This window comes from Hipposideros armiger, unplaced genomic scaffold (assembly GCF_001890085.2).
Source record: "Hipposideros armiger isolate ML-2016 unplaced genomic scaffold, ASM189008v1 scaffold_211, whole genome shotgun sequence".
In the NCBI taxonomy this organism is placed as follows: Eukaryota; Metazoa; Chordata; class Mammalia; order Chiroptera; family Hipposideridae; genus Hipposideros; species Hipposideros armiger.
This window is the reverse complement of record NW_017731561.1, coordinates 805,805-824,189: the sequence shown is the minus strand read 5'-3', so window position 1 is coordinate 824,189 and position 18,385 is coordinate 805,805. Positions and strand designations below refer to the sequence as shown.

Here is an 18,385-nt window from a genome sequence, read left to right as displayed (position 1 = left end):
GAATATGTAAACAAATTACCTAACTTATAATAGGTATCCTCAGTAAGGGGTACTCTACCAATTAGAGAGGTTATAGAAGTCCTATGTAGAGAGTTGTGATATATGAGTGCCCTGAGTTGGTACTCAGGGAGCCATGACATCATTAAATTCTCTAGAAGTGAGATCAGTCTTTATTTCCTATTTTTGATACCCAGCCTGGTTGCTAGCCTTTACTTTAGTAGCTGAGGCATAGAACTGAGATGAAAAAGGTCAAGATGTGAGAATTACTTTCTATCAAATACAGGGAAGCTTCCTAATATTTCTTTTTAAGTTTTCACTCTAAAATCTACTTTATTCAGTTTTGAAAGCACAAAAATCTATCCATGGTCATTGTAACAAAAATAAGTCAGTATGGAGGTATGTGAAGAAACTATTTATAGTGTCTTATTATCCTGCCTTTCTCCATGACCCTGAGGTAGTCAAGGTTAACCATTTGGAATGCATTTGTCTTTCCCACACACATTTGTGGCATACAGACAAACAAAAAAGAGCATCTGCTCAACATAGTGGTCTACAGCTACTTTGTAATCTAGCGATGCATGAACAGGTCAGTCTTCCCTTAAAAACCTCTGAAAACATGTGCCCTTTGGACTCAAACTATCTTGGAAGTTAGAGTCTTCCAAAGCTAGAAATGCATGCCCTGATTCTGCCCATAATCATACTCTTTGGAATGGTTAATCTGATTTTCAAAAACAGAAGAGTACAAGGGAAAAGCCTTTCTATAACCATCTGCAGCCATGGGTAAACAGAGAGTCTGAGCTTTGAGGTTATCTTGTTTTTCAACCTCTGTTGGGTTATTTCCTTAGTAGTACACACAGTGAAATGCAACAAAAGCTCACGGCAGTAATATGGCGACTCCATTTGCAGACATTTTTGTCCTTGGAACCCACTAAGTCCTATGCCCCCAGAGAGTAAAGAGCAAGACATCTGTCAGCATATCTATCCCCAAGACCTAGCACAGTGACTGGCCCACCACAGGTGCTCATGTTAGGATGGTATGAATGAAGGGTGCCAAGTGGAACACAGTTTAAACAGTCTCAGTCAGATTTAAGGCTAATGCATGTAGCCATTCAGGAAATATTTATTGCGGGCCAGCTATAAGCTGGGCACTGTTCTGAGGGGAGGAAATAGAGAGATGAAAGCAGTAGAATTTCTCATGGTGTTCACAGTCTTGTTGGGAAGGCAGGCAATATAAACAAGTGCTATAAAGAAAATAGAATAGGATGATGTGATCGACTTGTGGTCAGGGCAGGCCTCTCGGGAAAGAGGGCATCTGAGAAGACATCAGAAAGTTGAAAAAGGAGCCTGACATGAGACGGTCTGGGTGAATGAGCATCCTAGGTTGAGTGAACAGGAAAAGCGAAAGCCCTGGGGTAGAAAAGTTCTGGATAAGTGCTGGCTACCAATAGCCTGAGATCATCATAATCAGGGGATGAAGTGGAGGTAAGTAGTTACTGGAGTTGTAAATAGGGATAAAAATTCTATATGAAATTCTAAAGCCGTGCTGTCAAATAGCAACATAATGTGAGCCAGTTATGTATTTAAAATTTTCTAGTAGCCACACAGAAACACACAATCCGTATATCTAAAATATTATCACTCCCACATGTAATCACCATAAAAAAGTAATGAAATATATTACTTTTTAGTACTAAGTCTTTGAAATCATGTATTTTAAAACACGTCTCAATTTGGACTTGCCACATTTCAAGAGTTCAGTAACCACACATGGTAGCTACCTTACTGGACAATGTGGCTTCAAGATTTCCAAGGAAGACTTCTCTAAACTCAGATGATCTCCTTTGATTTTTCTGAGTTCAAACATGGGTTTTAAAGGACATTTGTACTTTAACTGTCTGTCAGGTGAGCCTGCTCTCAGGTTTCCTCTTCTGTTGGATGGATTTCATGTTCTACCATCAAAACTCACTTCCGTTCCCAAATGAGTGCTCAGGTTCCCTCCTCACAATCCATCATGCTTCGTCAGTCTCTCCAAAAGTCCTTAGGCCATTCTTCTTGATATTATAAGATCTGATATACTATGTGGTAAACAACACACCAACTGTGCCTTTCCCTAGCCAGGCACTGGGGAGCAGCTGGTCAGCTAGCTAAACATAGTCTCTTCTCTGGGAAACGGTGATTGCCTGTAATCATCCCAAACAACTGCACTATTTCTGAAAAATGCCAGGGTAAAACCTTCCAAGGAAACCACACAAAAACCACCAGAGAAAGAGAGACACCAAGTAAAACATGCCCTTATCCTTCCTTATTATTCTGTCTGCATCGCTTGGGGTGAAAGTCGCAGGATCTCTCTTGGCCTTGTCTCTTGACCATGTTCAGAACTGTCCTCCCTCCCATTCCAAAGCTTCACCCCGGACATCTGGCATGGTTCCAACACAATCTGACAGGAAGCTGATGCCCACATATTTGTACAAAGTCAAGCTTGTGCAAGTGGCTTTTATATCTCCTTTCTCTTTATGCTAACATATTGTATGAAATAGAATTTGGGGTTGTGGTTTTCCAAGAGAGGGGCAGGAAAAAAATAAAAGATGATAATGTCTTTGAGCACTTCCTATACTTCATGCATTCAATGCGCCATCTTATTTAATCATGATCCCCATTTTACAGGTGAGGAAGTTGAGGTTCAAAGGGGCTGAGTCTCTGAAGTGGAAGAGCAGCACACAAGCTCAACTCTATGGCTCCAGAGCCTGAGCTCTTAATGACTATGCTTCATGGCTTTGCACTTGCCCCGACTTTCCACATAAGACATTTATTCCCTGGACCCAACACCGAACAATCAATTGCATGACCGATTTCTTCAAGCTGTGACCCAACAGAAATTTGTTTCTGCCCCATTTGGTCATGCAATGCTTATGCTGGATTTCAAAGAGGGAGCATTTTCCCTGGTTCCTCAGAATAGCCCTTATTCGCTCCTTGGCTGCTTGGCTAGTCCAGCAGATACATCAGTGAGAAGTTGTGTGTCTAATACCCATGAAAGAGGATATCACCACCCTTCTGAAAAATAGCAGAATTTGAACTTTCTGCTCTGGTGAGGGAGAATGAGACAGAAATGGAGCTTTTAGGTGAGGCTGACCACATCTGCTTGACCACCTGTGCAACCTGAGGCAAGTGCCTTTTTTTTTTTAATAGTCCCTGAATCATGGGTTAATTTAGAGGACTTAAAAGAATGGCATAAGCTTACTAGCAAAATAAAATTATTCACATGATAAACAAATCACTCAGGCGTTTCTTTCCTCTTCCAAATGCCCATAAAACAAGACCTTGTTCTCTTGTCTTTATGCGCCCACATTTTCTTTGCGGATTTTCTTTCAGGCAAATATGTAACCAAGAACCACCATTTGGAAGACAACATTAATTTTTAACCAGCGGTCCTGGTGATTTTGACCTTCCAGAGTCATTTGTTTCTTTTGCCAATTATTTGTAAAATCAGAGCAAAACCATGAGAGGTTTCCTGGTCTGCCTAACTGTGCCACATGTGCTCTCACTTTGTAAATGTGAGGACTTGAGCTTTCTACTTCCTCTCCCGCTCTCCTGCTCTCCTGTCAAAATCTTCCTCAAATAGTCATTCACCAAAGGCTTAACTGACTGACAGCTTAATGCTCAGCTTGTTTCAGAGGAGTTCGGGTTAGGACAGTTCGTATTAGAGGACTTAAGCCAAGGAAGGACTTTGATAATGGAATTTCACGCATTGGCTGAGAGAGTATTTTTCAAAGGGAACCACCAAGGAGAGTGAGTATTTAACTTTCCTAGATCACACTGTAAATGTAGCCACATGCTGCCTTTATCGGTTTCTTTAAGACTAGGAGATCTTTCTGATGATGATTTTAATAAGACATTTCGAATTTTTTGCTCATTGCCTCTTCAGGGATGCATGTAATACAGCCATTGTACCAATCTGAAATCACACAATGACACAATTGAAATTAAAACTGATGTCGTGTGAGATGAAACTTAAGTGGCTGACTTGGGGTTTTTTTTCCCTGCCCCTGGCAGAAGGCACAATATCAGCTCTAACATTGGTTTCAAGGAGTCTTCCTGGATTCTAGTTTCCCCCCTTCTGCAAAACATGGTGGAGGCAACCCTAGAGTTCCCTCCCAGTCTCCTAACTCACTCAGCCTTCTGTCTTTTATGACAAAGGGAAACCCTAATGCTGCAGGGAAGAAAAGCGGAGATTTGAAACGAGGAAAAGCCACGGTTTGCATCCCTATGATGACAGGTAACGTTGAGCAAGTTGTCTCAGTCCCCAGCTTAGTTCCCTTAGCTCTTCATAGTTCTTTTAGTTCTTCAGGCGTAATGGGGATGCTGACAGCTGTGTCTTGGAGTTGTTATGACCTGCACTGCAGAAAGGCACCTAACACATTGCTTGATACCCAATAAAGATGTGCTCGTTACTGTCTCTATGGAAAAAGAGGCATATTCTAAAACACAAGTGCAACTTGTAATTAGCTGTTGCTAGTTCCTCCCCTCCCCAACTCATCTTCACCTGAACCTATCACCACTAAACTTTGAAGTTCTGGGAAGACCTGGAACTAAGGTACCTGATTCAGGGACTCCTGGGCCAACTTAACGCCGGTGAACTATGATCCGTTCCACGCCTACCTTTTTTCTCTCTCCTGTTTTCCACAAGACCTTTTAGCCATGGGAAACCAGAGTCATCTTGGCTTTCTTTACCTCAGCTTTTCACACTGTGGTTTACTATGAGGCTGGCTGTGCTGTGGGGAAAACAGACTAGCTTTTCTTATAGTCTGCCATCTTGTCATCAGTAGCACCCTGACTACCCGAAAGAAAAAACGTGAGTATCTTACACAAAAAAAAAAGGTGGGGGGGGGGGAGAGAAGGAAAAAGAACTGTACTTTCATACAGTTTACAGAAAGCAATTTGTGATCCTCTGTTAAAATTATGAATGTATTTTTTCACAAGAAACTACTAAAAGCAGATAATCGTGCGAGTGGTCCTGACTTTTCAGAGTAGGAAATAGAAAGAGCTTTATTTTTCACCTCATATCCTCCTATACTGTTTCACTGTTTTATCATGAACTTGTATTTCTTTTACTGTATTTTAAAACAGTTAATTATACACACACACACACACACACACACACACACACACACACATTTCCCTCGTAGGATTTGTCCTGTGGAAACATTTGTTCAAAATATATATACAGATATAGAAAAAAGGATGTTCATAGTGGCATTGTTTATTACACTAAAAATACCTAGAGAAATTTAAATATTCATCAAGGACAAATGGTTAACTTAGTTTTGATTCATCTATCCTGTGTCTACTCTGTAGCCATTGACAAAGAGAAAGTTTATCTATATGGAAGGGCAAAAATAAATATATTAAATGTGAAAAGGAGGTTTAGACCAATAGATGAAGCATCATCTCATTTTTGGGAAAATATAATAAACTATGTATTCGTTTATGCAAAACTCAAAGAAATAGTACAAGAAGGAACACTGTTATCCCTGGCTCTCCCTTCTGGGTGGCACTGTGACAGATTTTCACAATGTAAGTTAATATTTCTGTAATATCTGAAGTTTTTATAGTGAACGTTTACATTTACAAGGCAGAAAAATGAAAATAAAATTTTAAAGCAGCCCAAAATTTAAAAAAAACACTACACTGTAATACAAATTCGGCAGTTGACTAGGGAAGGGGCTGACTAGAGTAAGGGGTACACATCAAATGCTGGGTGTGCAAAACAATGCAGCCTTTTGCCCATGACCCCATTCGATGTAAGCAGCAGCCAGGCAGCACCTGTCACCTGCTCTTTTGAATCCATGGAGGTTCAAGGTCATGACAAGTCTTCTCATGGTCTTCTTGAGTGATAGCCATTTTCTTTACAGGTTCTAATAAAGCAACTCTGCTTTTATGTGGGTATATTTATCTTAGAACTGAAGCTATAAGTCAGGAATCATTTCCAAGCTTCATTCATATTAGATAAAGATATTAGTGGTCCAAGCCTTTAGAAAGCATGTTTGCTTAAATTTGCTTACAAAATGGGCAGAGAGAAAAGGACTTATGCAGACACTTAAGTGCTATGTACCAGGACAAAGTAGTTCCCCAAGATGACCAGCACTTTTTGTCTCTCAGTGTCTGCTCTGCGAACACTCTTTCAAAATCCTCCTTATTTCTAGAATAGTGATATTAGATTCCTAAATCAATTTGAAAGAGCATATTTTTGGATGTACTTTTCAAGCACTAGAGAGTCAGCAGCCAAAGTATGTAAATTAATAACAATTTCATTGCATTTCAGGAAATCACACCTTGTACAGAAGTGATGTTCAATTTATATTTGTTAATTGGTTGATTGAGGGGAATAGCAGGTAAGACCAAGTGTGCAGCAGAAGTGTTATTTGTGGAACTAAGATAAAACTCTTAATATAAATTATTTGAGTAAGATTTCCAGAATCATTGGCCGGTGGATAAAAATCTTTTGACAATGAAGAGGTAAGTTAAAACGAGCATAAAGGGTTTATCTAGTAGATAAAAAGCTCCTACAAACTGTTTAGGAAAATGCTGACAACATTATAGAAAAATGGGCAAAAGGGATATAAATTGCTCTTAAACATCTGAAAAGATGCTGAAACTCACTACAATGACTGAAATGCAGATTAATTATACTGAGATACCATTTTTTTAAAGGTGTCAGACTTGCAAAGATCAAGACATATGATAATAGTGTTGGGGAGGTTTTGAGAAAACAGGCCTCTCACACATGGCCCTGGGGAATGTTTATTGGTACAATTTCTGCAGAGAATAATTTGGTCACGGTCAACAAAATAACAGATGTGAATATCCTTTGACACAGCAATTCCACTTCTAGAAATGTTTTGTATAGACCAAAGCTTCTCCACCTGGGCACTATTGATGTTTTGGGCAAGATAACTTTTTGTTGTAGGTTTGTACTGTGCATTCTATGGTGCTTAGCATCATCCTTGGTTCTACCCACAAAAGTTCCTCCTCCCAAGTAATGACACCCTCAGATTTCTCCAGCCCTTACAAATGATGAGCACAATTGCCCCCAAGTGAGCATACCTACAAGTTTATTCATTCCCCATTTTGTAATTAGAAACAGACTAAATGTCCATCAAGATAATTATTTTATCCATACAATGAAATATTATGTAACTATAAAAAAAGAGTGAAGTAGCTTCTTGCATATCAGTATAGATTGATCTTCAAGAGGTATTGCAAATCACCTACGTAATTTTGGCCACAACCCAGACCATCAAATGGCATTACATACTTAATAGTACTCTTTAAATTGATTTACTTTTTCTTTTAACAAACTTATTCTGAAAGGAAGTTTTAAAGTACTAGCATAAGCTTAAAACACTTTTCTAATATAAATTGTAATAAATATAACTATTAAATTAAAAACATGTCAAAACCAAATTTATCCATGTACCATCTTGTGCCTAATGGTAACTCAATTTGGGAAACGCTTAATTGGATCATTGTACATGAAACTGGCCACAGTATGGAGTGTGAAAAAGGGCAAGGCTTGGTGTTAGTACCCTCAATCTCACTTTCTGGGCCCCTAGTCTTGGCTGATACCCCCTCCATGGTGGTCTTCCTGTATTGCCACTCACTCTGGGTATAGCTTTCCCAGAATGTTATTCTCAGGAAGGGCCCAGTGAGGGCCAGCTCTTATTATGATAAGCTAGTCTGGTAAACTAAATAGAGCTGAGGCTAATACAGCACCTTTCCTTGGTAGAGGTCATCAGAGCCTCAGGTAGTTCAGGAGCTCATTTTTGTCAGCCCACAGAGTCCAGAGGGACAGAAAGACACTCTGCAGAGTCATAAGAGACTGGCGAATTCGCACACAGGATGGCTAAGATGTTTGGGTCAGGTTTTCAGAGACTTCTCACAGAAGAAATTCTAGTTGGGCAACCAAAGAGCTATCAGAAAAAGTCACACATAGAAAAATAATGAATGTGGGATCAAAGTACAGGCAATGACTAATCCCAGAGCAAGCTGTTGCTTTTACACTTATTGCCACTGTTGTGACTTTGGGCAAATAACTTCTCTGTGTCTCAATTTCTTCCTCTCTAAAACAGATTTTGACTTTTATCTTCTTCAAAGAGTTGTGAGGATTAAATGAGAAAAACCCATAGGAACGTGTTCAGTGAAGATGCTGGTTACCATTGTTGGTGATGTTGTACTGTCATTCAGATAAGCCTGCTGAGCTAACTGGACCACTTCTGCTGGCCCCCACCCAAGACCTCCATTAGACAGTGTTGGAAACTCACCAATGAATCTTTGCCCCAACTCTCCCTTATCAGTCACCACAGCATCTATTACGAGACTGCTCAGATCCAAACAAGCTGAGATCTGAAAATACCTATTGAAGAACATTTAATCCGACTTTTTAATATGTGTCCTGGATGTGTGACTTAGAAAAAGATACTTAGCTTCGCTAAGGCTCTGCTTTTTCTTCAAGAAAATGGGGATAGCAATAGGACCTACTGCATGTGGTTATTGTGAATATTTATGATATGATGCATGCAAAGCACTTAACCCCATGCCCTGAAATAGAGCAAGTACTCATTAAATATTGGCTTGCATTATTTTAGATTTTATATTGGTTACATTTGAAATGGCTGCCTTTTTTAGGGTATATCTTAGGGGTCATGCTTGGATTTTGACAACATGCTTATCTTATCAGCCACACAGTTATTAATCATCTCTTAGACATATTACTTCATGGAAAGGCATCCATGTTTAGCTAATCTCCATGTCTATTTGTGAATGCATATCATTAGCAGAAAGACACAATCACATAGTTTCTACTTTTTTGAGCTCCACTTTAGAGGTCATTCAATCCAACTGTTTATGTTAGAGGTGAGGCTTCAAGGTGAAATGACATTCTAAATTGGCTCTTGTCTTTTCACTTCTACAACTCAATCTACACCCTCTATGTTCTATGAGACAGGTCATAGAACTGGAGGGAGCTTGGTGATCATTGCAGGTCAGGCCAAGGGAGTAGGGTTCAATGCAGCCTTTATGTTCTCACTTCAACCAGAGCCTTTCCACTTCTATCTGTTTCATATATGGGGATGATTATACCTGTCAGGTATAATTTTGTACTAAAAGAGGGTTCCCTGCTTTAGAAAGTTTGAACACCACTGATCTGGTCTAATCCCTTGATATCATGGACAAGAAAACAAACTGTCACATAGAATAAGGCGTTAACCAAGGTCATCCGAGTTAATTAGTGCCAGCTCTCCATTCTATTAAACTGTCATGTTGTTGCTTCCTCACTTTATCCCACTTTTCTAGAATTACAGAATTACAGCTTGTCTGAGACTTTCAGCCCTTTAGGCCTTATCTAAAATTAGACCTGACCTCTATGGAGCAGTCAAAAATGGCTTATGTGATACCTTCCTGTACTTCATTTGCTTCTTAATACGCTTGATCTAATTCAAAGAGCTCATTCATGTGTACCTTTCAAATCCCCTAAGATGATTAACCAGGGAGACTGATGTTTTGCAGAGTAGAAGGCTTTTTGGCAGCCCTTAAATCCTACTATATTAGTGATGGGTTCATCTACATATATATGACTGACTTTACATCAAATAATTTTCCCCATGTATAAAATACTATATATTTTCCCTCTTTCTCACCATAATATTCAAAACCTATAAAAATAGTGTACTTGAAAATCACCACAACAATGAGATTCTTTTGTTTTTATTAGCTCCTTATTAGAAGCATAATCTTCTCTAATGGCTCTGGTAATGTTTGGTGTCTCTGTGCATTGCTTCAATCTCTTGATGTAGCAACAAATGATAGGGCCATAAAGTGTTCTTATCCTATGATACTGTTATCTCACGTGTGGTACTCTATCTTAAGAGGCTGATTTTAAAAAGAAGACAGTCCTGTGTTAGGTATACTATTATGTTTCAGTATTTTCACTATCCTTGGAAACAACCTGAAATGTCCAACAATAGATGATAGATAAATTCATCAATTTGTCTAGACATATAAAATAGATAAGTATATCTCTAAAATGAACCAACCTGATCATTGAAAAATCAGGTATATGAGAAAATGATTTCATGTAGATGTAGGGAAAATGTATTTGCAAAAGACTATATGGGGAAAATAGAATACAGAATTGTTATGCTCTATATTGAAAGTTATGTCTGCATGAGAAAAAAGATCATGCTCACAGAGACATTAAATTAATGTCTCCAGACAAGAGAGTTACGGAGAACATTTTGTGTGTAATTGTTTCATTCATTTTTTTGGTAACAGTATGGGGATATGAAGACTTGCTGCTCTGTCTTTTGAGATTAATTAGAGTGGATTTAACTTGTTTTCAGTCCTTGCTGCTAAAGCCTGCCTGAGCTCAGTGTTGGTTATGAGGCAGGTTAGACACCAGGCACTTTTCCACCAAAACATGGAGTAGAATGATTCTGGACCAACTTCCCTGAGGGAGAGGGATGCTATAAGAAAGCTAAAACATAAAATAACTGAAGGGCAATTCAGAGTTGCTCACAGCATACTACCCAATAGATCAGAAGAATGCATCCATCTAGACCACTGCAGCAGCCTCTACTGGCTTCCTCGCTTCTACCCTTGCCCCTTGTATAATCTGCTGTCCCCACAAACATCAGATATAAACTACTTCTCTGATCATTCTTCTTCCGAACTCAGCCCCAGCTACTGCTTAGCCTTTCTATAGAACATACCACAGTCTCTATCTGCCCCATGTATTTATATACGTGTGCGTGTGTCTGTCTCCTCCAACAGCACATAAGCTTGTGAGGGCGGACACCTTGTCTCTATTATTTACCACTGTATCCCTAGCATGTAGCACAGAGCCGAGCAAGTAGTAGGCACTCAAGAAATGTTTTCTGAACAAATGAATGAATCTAAATATACCAAAATAGACACATTTCCTTGATATAGTTAGTGTTAGGTAAACATAAATAAATGAACATTAAAAAAGCTTTGGCACCCTGTATGTAAGTTTGAGGGGAAAAGTCTTATATTGGAATTTTTTATAGCAAGCAGGTATCATTTCTGTGGCTTTTTAAATATTAAATAAATAAATTTATACTTATAAATGTATAAATGTTAAAATATAGTGAAAGCAGCTTATAAATAACTTTAGGTGAGTGGGGATTATATGGCACCATGAGACTTAGGATCAGGTTCTTATTCTATTCAAATACTGACAATTTTTACTGAATTTCAAGGAACCAAGTAGACATTTGATCTAAAAAGGGAATTTTATATGTATGGGAAAGCACTTCAGAGCTTCTGTTTCCTCCTCTAAACCATTTTCAGTGAGGCCCCCACTAGTATCATAAAGGCAGACCCAGACTGATGTCTGGATGAAAATTAGGTCCTGGAAGATCTTTCTTCAGCAAGCCTAATAATTTTTTCAGAATGGAAGAAAGACCCTGGTGGTGGTGGAGGTGGGGTCATTAGCTTGGGGTTTTCTAGGTTCAGAACGAAGGCAAGTGTGATAGACGCATGACGAAAGCAGGAATGGTGGAGTGAAATGAAATCGGAAAGGCAGGTAGGGACTACAGAATGAAGAGTGCTGCAGGTGATAACATTTATTTAAATACTCTAAACAGCCACGGAGGGCTTTAAAGTAGGGGGAAACATATGTGCTTTATCACTTTTAAAATTCATTCTAGGTTTTGCATGGACAATAGAATTGCATGGAGTGTCAAGTGTCAGCCAGAGCCCAGCTAGAAGGCAACTCAGTCATGGAGGAATGAAGTGGAGAGAGACCATGACTGATGAAAGTCTTAAGCAAAAATGCTCAGGTAGCTTTAAGGATGTTCTCTACAAAGGGTGTAGCTGTAAAAAGGAAGGAAGGGGGAAGACAGGGTGGAAGGGGAAAAAAAGAACAGAGTTGCTTGGTTCTTCTAAAACGAGGAGGGGGTGAGGGTGGCTGGCCCATCTCGTGGTTTCTACCTGTGTCTCTCTGACCCAACTCTTAAAATTCCAACCACGTGAATCCTCCTCTTCCTTGTTCAAAGTTAAGCCATGCACTGCTACCTCTGGGGAGTCTTATTTACTTACTCCTACAACCGGAAATTTTCTGTTTGAAGTCCTATATCACTTACTCTGTTCTCTACTCTTTTGTCAGTGAGACTGGTTCTGTTAGGGGTTCATTTGTGTAACCCTAACCTCTTCCACCGTACCTATACCTCATGTGCTTCCTCCTTCCTTTCTTCCCTCCCACCCTCCTTTTTCTTCCTTCCACAAATAATGAGTGAATATTGTGTGTCAGGCACACTGTCCTAGACATTGGTGATGTCATCTTTAGCAAATTGGGTGCCAGCCCTCATAAAGCTTATAGTTTCATGGAGGGTGGGTTGGGGGGAATGACTTTAGTGCAATAATTATATTAATAAATGGGTAATTACAACTTTGGCATGTGCTCTGAAGAAAGGCTATGGCAGAGCCTAATTTGAGGAGATGACCTAGTCTTAGGAAATCAAGGAAGATGTCCCCAAGCAAATGACATTTAAAGTGGAGGTCTTAAAACTGAAGAAAATCTTGTGTGGTTAGAGTCCAGAGAGATGGAAGAAAGAGGAACATAGGCTGAGACAGAGGAGACCGTGTAATAGATTTGGGTGTCCACTCTTAGGGAAAATGGCAGAACCACTGAAGGGACAAGTCAGCTTCTGATGAGGGGCATCAGGGCACGTTCGCTGTCACCATGTGAAAAGCTGATGCTGGCTACCATGGGGAGAAGGGAGTAGCAGGGGGCCAGGGTAATGTGGGTGCAAGAAGACTGCTAAGAGGTGGTAGCAGCCCCAGGTGACAGATGCTGGTGACTTTAAGAAATGGAGAGAAGAGGACAGATTCTAGAGGAATTTTAGGAGGCAAAGCTTGCCAAGGCTCTCATTTCTTTGTGGACACACAGTGGGGCTCCCTGGAGTGAATGAAGACAAGGATTTGTCCTGGAGCCTATTGAAAATGATACAGTTTATAACATACTTCATTGCAGAAGACCCATAAGGCATGGGATGCTGATGTCCAGGACGGCCCTTATGTTGAGGACTTTAGAGCAAGAAGGCATTGTACCCTTTGTTATAACCCAGTGGAGTCTCCAATTACATATGAGTAACAACTATTAATAGTACGAAGGACCATTTGTACAAATAGTACCAAATAGCACAAGTAGTACCATTTGTCAGGGAGCCTGTGTAGGCTTTGAAGACATATGGGACCTCAGACAAGTTATTTTAACTCTCTTTGTCTCAGTTTTCTGATATGTAAATTGAGGTAATAATAGTTCCTAATTCACTGGGTGATGCTAAGGATTGGATGAAATCATCTGCATTTAGCACAGTGACTAATACATAATAAGTGCTCAGTATATATCAGTTACTATTATTAGAATAACAAACACCTCCATCTCATTAAAAGGAAACAAGATCAAGAAGAAATGTTTAATCATTTTAAAACATGTAAATAGCTTTCAAGAGGGTTGTACAGCATTAAGCAACTTTCACAAAGCCACACAGCTGTTAAGTGGTGGAGCTGGTCTGTCACCAGAACCTGTCTTTGACCGCTTCCAAAAGCAAGAGAAAGGGACCATCTCCCCACCTGCCATTTTTAATTTAGGATGGATGCATGTTGCAGGAGACAGTTCTGCTGCTAGATCAGAGCATAGGCTAAAAGGATGAGTCCATAAGGAGTGGTGACCCTTATCCAGGCGCTGACTAGAAAGGTCATCTTGATGATTTATCCTGACCCACGTAAACGGTCATGGCTTCCATGCCATAGTGAGCACAGTGAACTTGATTCCTAAGGTGCAGAGTCATAAAAACAGGAAAACCTTTCCAGTTCTCCTGAGGGCCTTCCAGAAGCTTATAACATAATTTTCTCATGAAATACTCATCATCACTTGAGGGAGGTAGTATTGGGGTTCTTTACAAAGAGGAAACCGAGGCTTAAAGAGGTAAATTATTTTTCCCACATCTAGAAAGTGGTAGAGGCAGGATTTGAATCCAGCTCTAGTTGGCTATTCTGGCCTCACCAAGCTGTGATGTTTATCTGCTAACCCTTCCAGCCCATGCTTACCCCAAATTCCCAAGGCCCTCTCTTTTACTCCTGGAAAGGATCTGGTATCAGTCATGTGCAACTAAGCACGTTTCTCAGTTGACACCTACCTCTCCAGAAATTATCTCTGTTTAAGCTGCCAGTGGTGTACTGGAGTTGGCTTGTAATGGCCCACGAGTGCTGATTGTTAACTTTCAGGAATTTTAAGAGCCAGTGGACATCACATTGGTAGTTAGAAATTGGCCTTGATGGGAGCGTTTACACCAGGGAAATCGCCAAATACTACGAATCAGGGCTCCCCTACACTTCACTGCCACTACCACCACAATGGCTGTTAAACATTTACCAGCACACCACCGGACCCTAAGCATTCACTGTCTTCTGTTAAAGAATGCCAGGCACCGGGGACCAATTTGCAAAGAAATTGGCAGGCACAAGGGAGCATCTGAAACCATGTCTGCCAATGAGCCACCACCTGCCAGCTCTGTGCTTCTTTCTGGCCCACTGCTCCAGCAGGATGAAGGGGCTTCCTGGCCCTGCTGAAAACTCTTATCCATCTCAACAGGGGAAACAGGCATCTGACATCTGAACTAAAGCCACGTGAAAATGAAAGGCTCAACCAGTATTGTGGTGACAATAGGCATGGCTATTTAAAGTTAGAAAAAAAAAATCCTTAATTTGCAGAACTACAGAATTTGTTCCTGAATAGGTAGAAGGATTATTTTTCATAGGGTGTCATAAATCTACAGAATTTTAGAGCTGCAGGGCACATAATTTTACAAGTGAGAAAAGAGAACAAGAAGCTGAGACCCTGAGAGGGACCGTGGTTAGCCCAGCATCCCACATCTCATGACGTGTGTTTATCTCTTCCCATAAACTTGTATTTAGCCACAGAATAGAAGGAATCCAGAACCCTGATATTAGCCTGACTTTGAAGAGTCCTGTGATGTTTCCCTTCATTTGAAAATGAGTATGTTATTCCACCCTGCTGGCTCCTTCGGAGATATTATGATGATATAAACAACAGCTAATTTTTTAATAAGTGCTTACTAGGTGATAGGATTTACGCTAAGCACTTTATAGGTTAAGTTGAACTACATGAAATTGTCAATAGCTGATCTTTTTTGATCTACCAAATGATGATTTCAAATAGTTCAGTCTAAATACATTCTCTGTTGATCTTTACCATGTTCCCATGAAGTGAATACTAGTACCACACCCATTTTACAGATGGGAAGACTGAGAGCTTAATTTAAAAATAAAAAGTTTCTTCCCACAGGTGTAATGCTATACTTATTTATGGATGATGCACTATGCACTCTTGTGTGCTAATCGTTGGCCCTAAACAATGGAACATATATAGGGCATGAACATTAATAGCTCACATATCTTATCTTTCTCAGTGAACTTGGGTGGTTTCTAACCAATAACATTTTTATAAGATTTAAATAAATGCTTTTTAACAACGTCATTTATGAATATAAGCCATAGGCATTAGAAAACAAGAAATGTGATGTTCTTGCATCATATATCTGCTACATCCCCCATAGAAATGTTAGAAACTATAGCTCAGGGCTCCCCAGAGGGAATTAATTGTCCTGGAATTTTTTATTATGTTCAAATGAAGAAGCAGAGTGATTTTACAACATTGTTCTCATGCAAATGATAACCAAGACAATTTTGAATCTAGGCCATTTGGTTGTGTGATTATTTGAAAATAATATTGTCCTGAATTCACATCTAAACAGCTCACAATCAGCAATGCCACCCAGAAATGATTAGCACTAACTAAATGAGATGGTGCTGTGTTGAGTCAGGAAAACAAATTGGTGAAAACTAAAATGGGCTTAGAAAAACATATTTAAAGGCAAATGACTGCTCTTTCAATATGAACCAAGAACTTCTAATATCCCATTCACAGTAAGGAAAAACTTGGCCCCGTGCTATGTGATTTGTCAGCTCTAAATAATGAATCCTCCAAGTTCAAAACTTGACGTCTATTAATTTAATGAACAAATACTTATTGAGTACCTATCAAAGGGGCCTTGCACATAAGTCATTCCATATGCTTTCTGATTGATTGTTGATTGTTATCAGTGAGAGTCTGCTGAAGGTGAGCATGTATTTTCACCTCTAAAGAAGAGGGTGTATTATTTTACCTGAAATTTTATAAGGCCAGGCATCCACAGGCTCCACAACAGCCTGGCCTCACTCAGGACTCCATTTCATTGAACACTTCAAAGCCTGGCTCTCAAAACAACCCAAAACTCATGCCTGCACCTCCCAAGTCAGACCCCCAAAAGGAATCGGAGCACCTTTGTCTCTAAGTGACTGCCCAGCACCTAATGTTATTTCCCCTTCAGTAAAATATAAATGAAAAACCCTGCCCTACCTCCCCAGTGATGGGAAAATAATAGAATGATTTAGTAAGAAATCAAACATGCTTGAAAAATTGCTAAGAAGGGTTAAATAAGTGTTAGTTCATAAAAACAAAGGATTTTCAAAGAAAGAAGCAGCATTGGTAGGTGGTATTTCCAGTTCTTTCATTTTATAAAAAAAAGAACCTGACACAGATGGTAGAGATGATTGCCTATGTTTACTCACCTAGAGGAAAATTGAGTTTGGTATCCCTCATCCAGTCCTTTTGGTACCAAACTACATTGTTATGATTCCTGTTGCTCTTATTATTATTCATGTTATGGAATATAAGAGTGTCTCTACATATATAAAAAGACTAATTTAGCTCAGCAGCTGTAACCTTCTGCATAAGAACCATTGGTCTGTGTTGCATAATCCTTTGTGCATGGTAAACCTAGTCTCCCAGAAAATTTTCCAAGGGATAAAGAGGTTTACCACTGTGTCTTGCAAATTTTAGATAATTAAATGCCCAGGGAGTATTATTCCAAGACATCAGGTGAGTGATGACCATGGAGACAAATAAAATTGGATTCATAGAAACGTTGACACCAAACCCATCACTTAACCATTCCAATTACTAGTTTCATCCATTATAAACTAAAGAAACAGGGATATCATCACTCAGGTCCCAATGAATGCTAATATTTTACTAACCTATTGTCCCATAAAATGCAATATATTTCAAATTCAGTGCAAATTCTATCCAATCATAACATTTGACACATGCGATATTATCATTTAAAAATTAAACATAAACTTGCAGGGGAAATAAAAGCTAATGCACACTACAATTAAACTTGCTCTTTTGTAATCTCTAGAGCTGAAATCGCCTAATAGAACCACCCCATCTCTTCACTTTCCTCCACATTCTCTTCTGATTACTCTTTTAGTAGTTTTTAGATTGTTATAATGGGCATGTCTGTGTCCCCTGTGTTTTTATTTTATTCCATGTATATCTTCATGATTTAGCCCAGTCTAAATAGAAAATACTCTTATAAAAAAAAAAAAAGACAGATTGCTCACATACCCCATGACGGTCCTCAAAGTACGCCAGGCTGGTTTTGGTTAACACAAAGAAGCGGACTTTAAAGTTCGAGGGAGACGTTCTTCTCTTTTGTTGGGATTTCTTGATGAGCTGTTCTTCCAGGAGGATAAAGTTGTTCATGATCCAATTCTTGAAAAGTGAGGCGCTTTGGGCATCAGCCCTCAGCACAACCAGAGGAAACAGCTTCGGGGCAAGGAATGAGATGGGGCGGCAGTTGATCTTGAGAGAGTTGTTCAAAGGCAACTTGCCTCCAGCGTTATCTCTCTATCAATGTTCAGTCAACATCGCAGAGCTTCTACTCTGATGTCAAAGGCCATAACCACATCCTTTCGAAATTCACAGAGCTAAGAGGCATATGTAAAAAATGCACATACTCTTCGCTGTATGGTTTGGAAGTGATGTTTGAAAAACCTTAGACTCAAAATGATGTGAAGGGTTGGAGTTTAATCCTCATAGTTCCAACAGTGAAAGCATGTAGCACAAGGGGTAGGAACATGGGCTCTGGAGCCAGTGGACATAATTTGTGTATTAGTTTCGGGTTGCTGCTGTAACACATGATCAAAAACTCAGTGGCTCACAAGTTTATTATTTTACCCTCCTGTAGTTCAGAAGTCCAAAATGGGTCTCACTGGGCTAAAATCAAGATGTCAGCAGGTTTGAGATCCTTTGGGGGGCAGGGATCTCTAGCATAGAATCTGTGTCCTTGCCCTTTCCAGCTTCTAGGACCACCCGTATTCCTTGACTCCTGGCCCTCTCCCTCCAACTTCAAAGCCAGTAACAGCAGCCTCTCACCTCCTACAACTGTAAGCTCTTCTT

At 39.7% G+C, this 18,385-nt stretch overlaps 1 protein-coding gene across 1 annotated transcript in view; it reads right to left on the bottom strand.

Moving 5' to 3' along the window:
- The window catches only part of ITK (IL2 inducible T cell kinase), a 58,651-nt gene extending 40,833 nt beyond the window's left edge, over positions 1–17,818 (bottom strand). Inside the window, exon 1 of the mRNA XM_019653982.1 lies at positions 17,552–17,818. Within this exon, the coding sequence (XP_019509527.1) occupies positions 17,552–17,689 (138 nt within the window). The 5' untranslated portion in view covers positions 17,690–17,818. The remainder of the gene's footprint in view (positions 1–17,551) is intronic.
- Between the last annotated feature and the right edge of the window lie 567 nt (positions 17,819–18,385).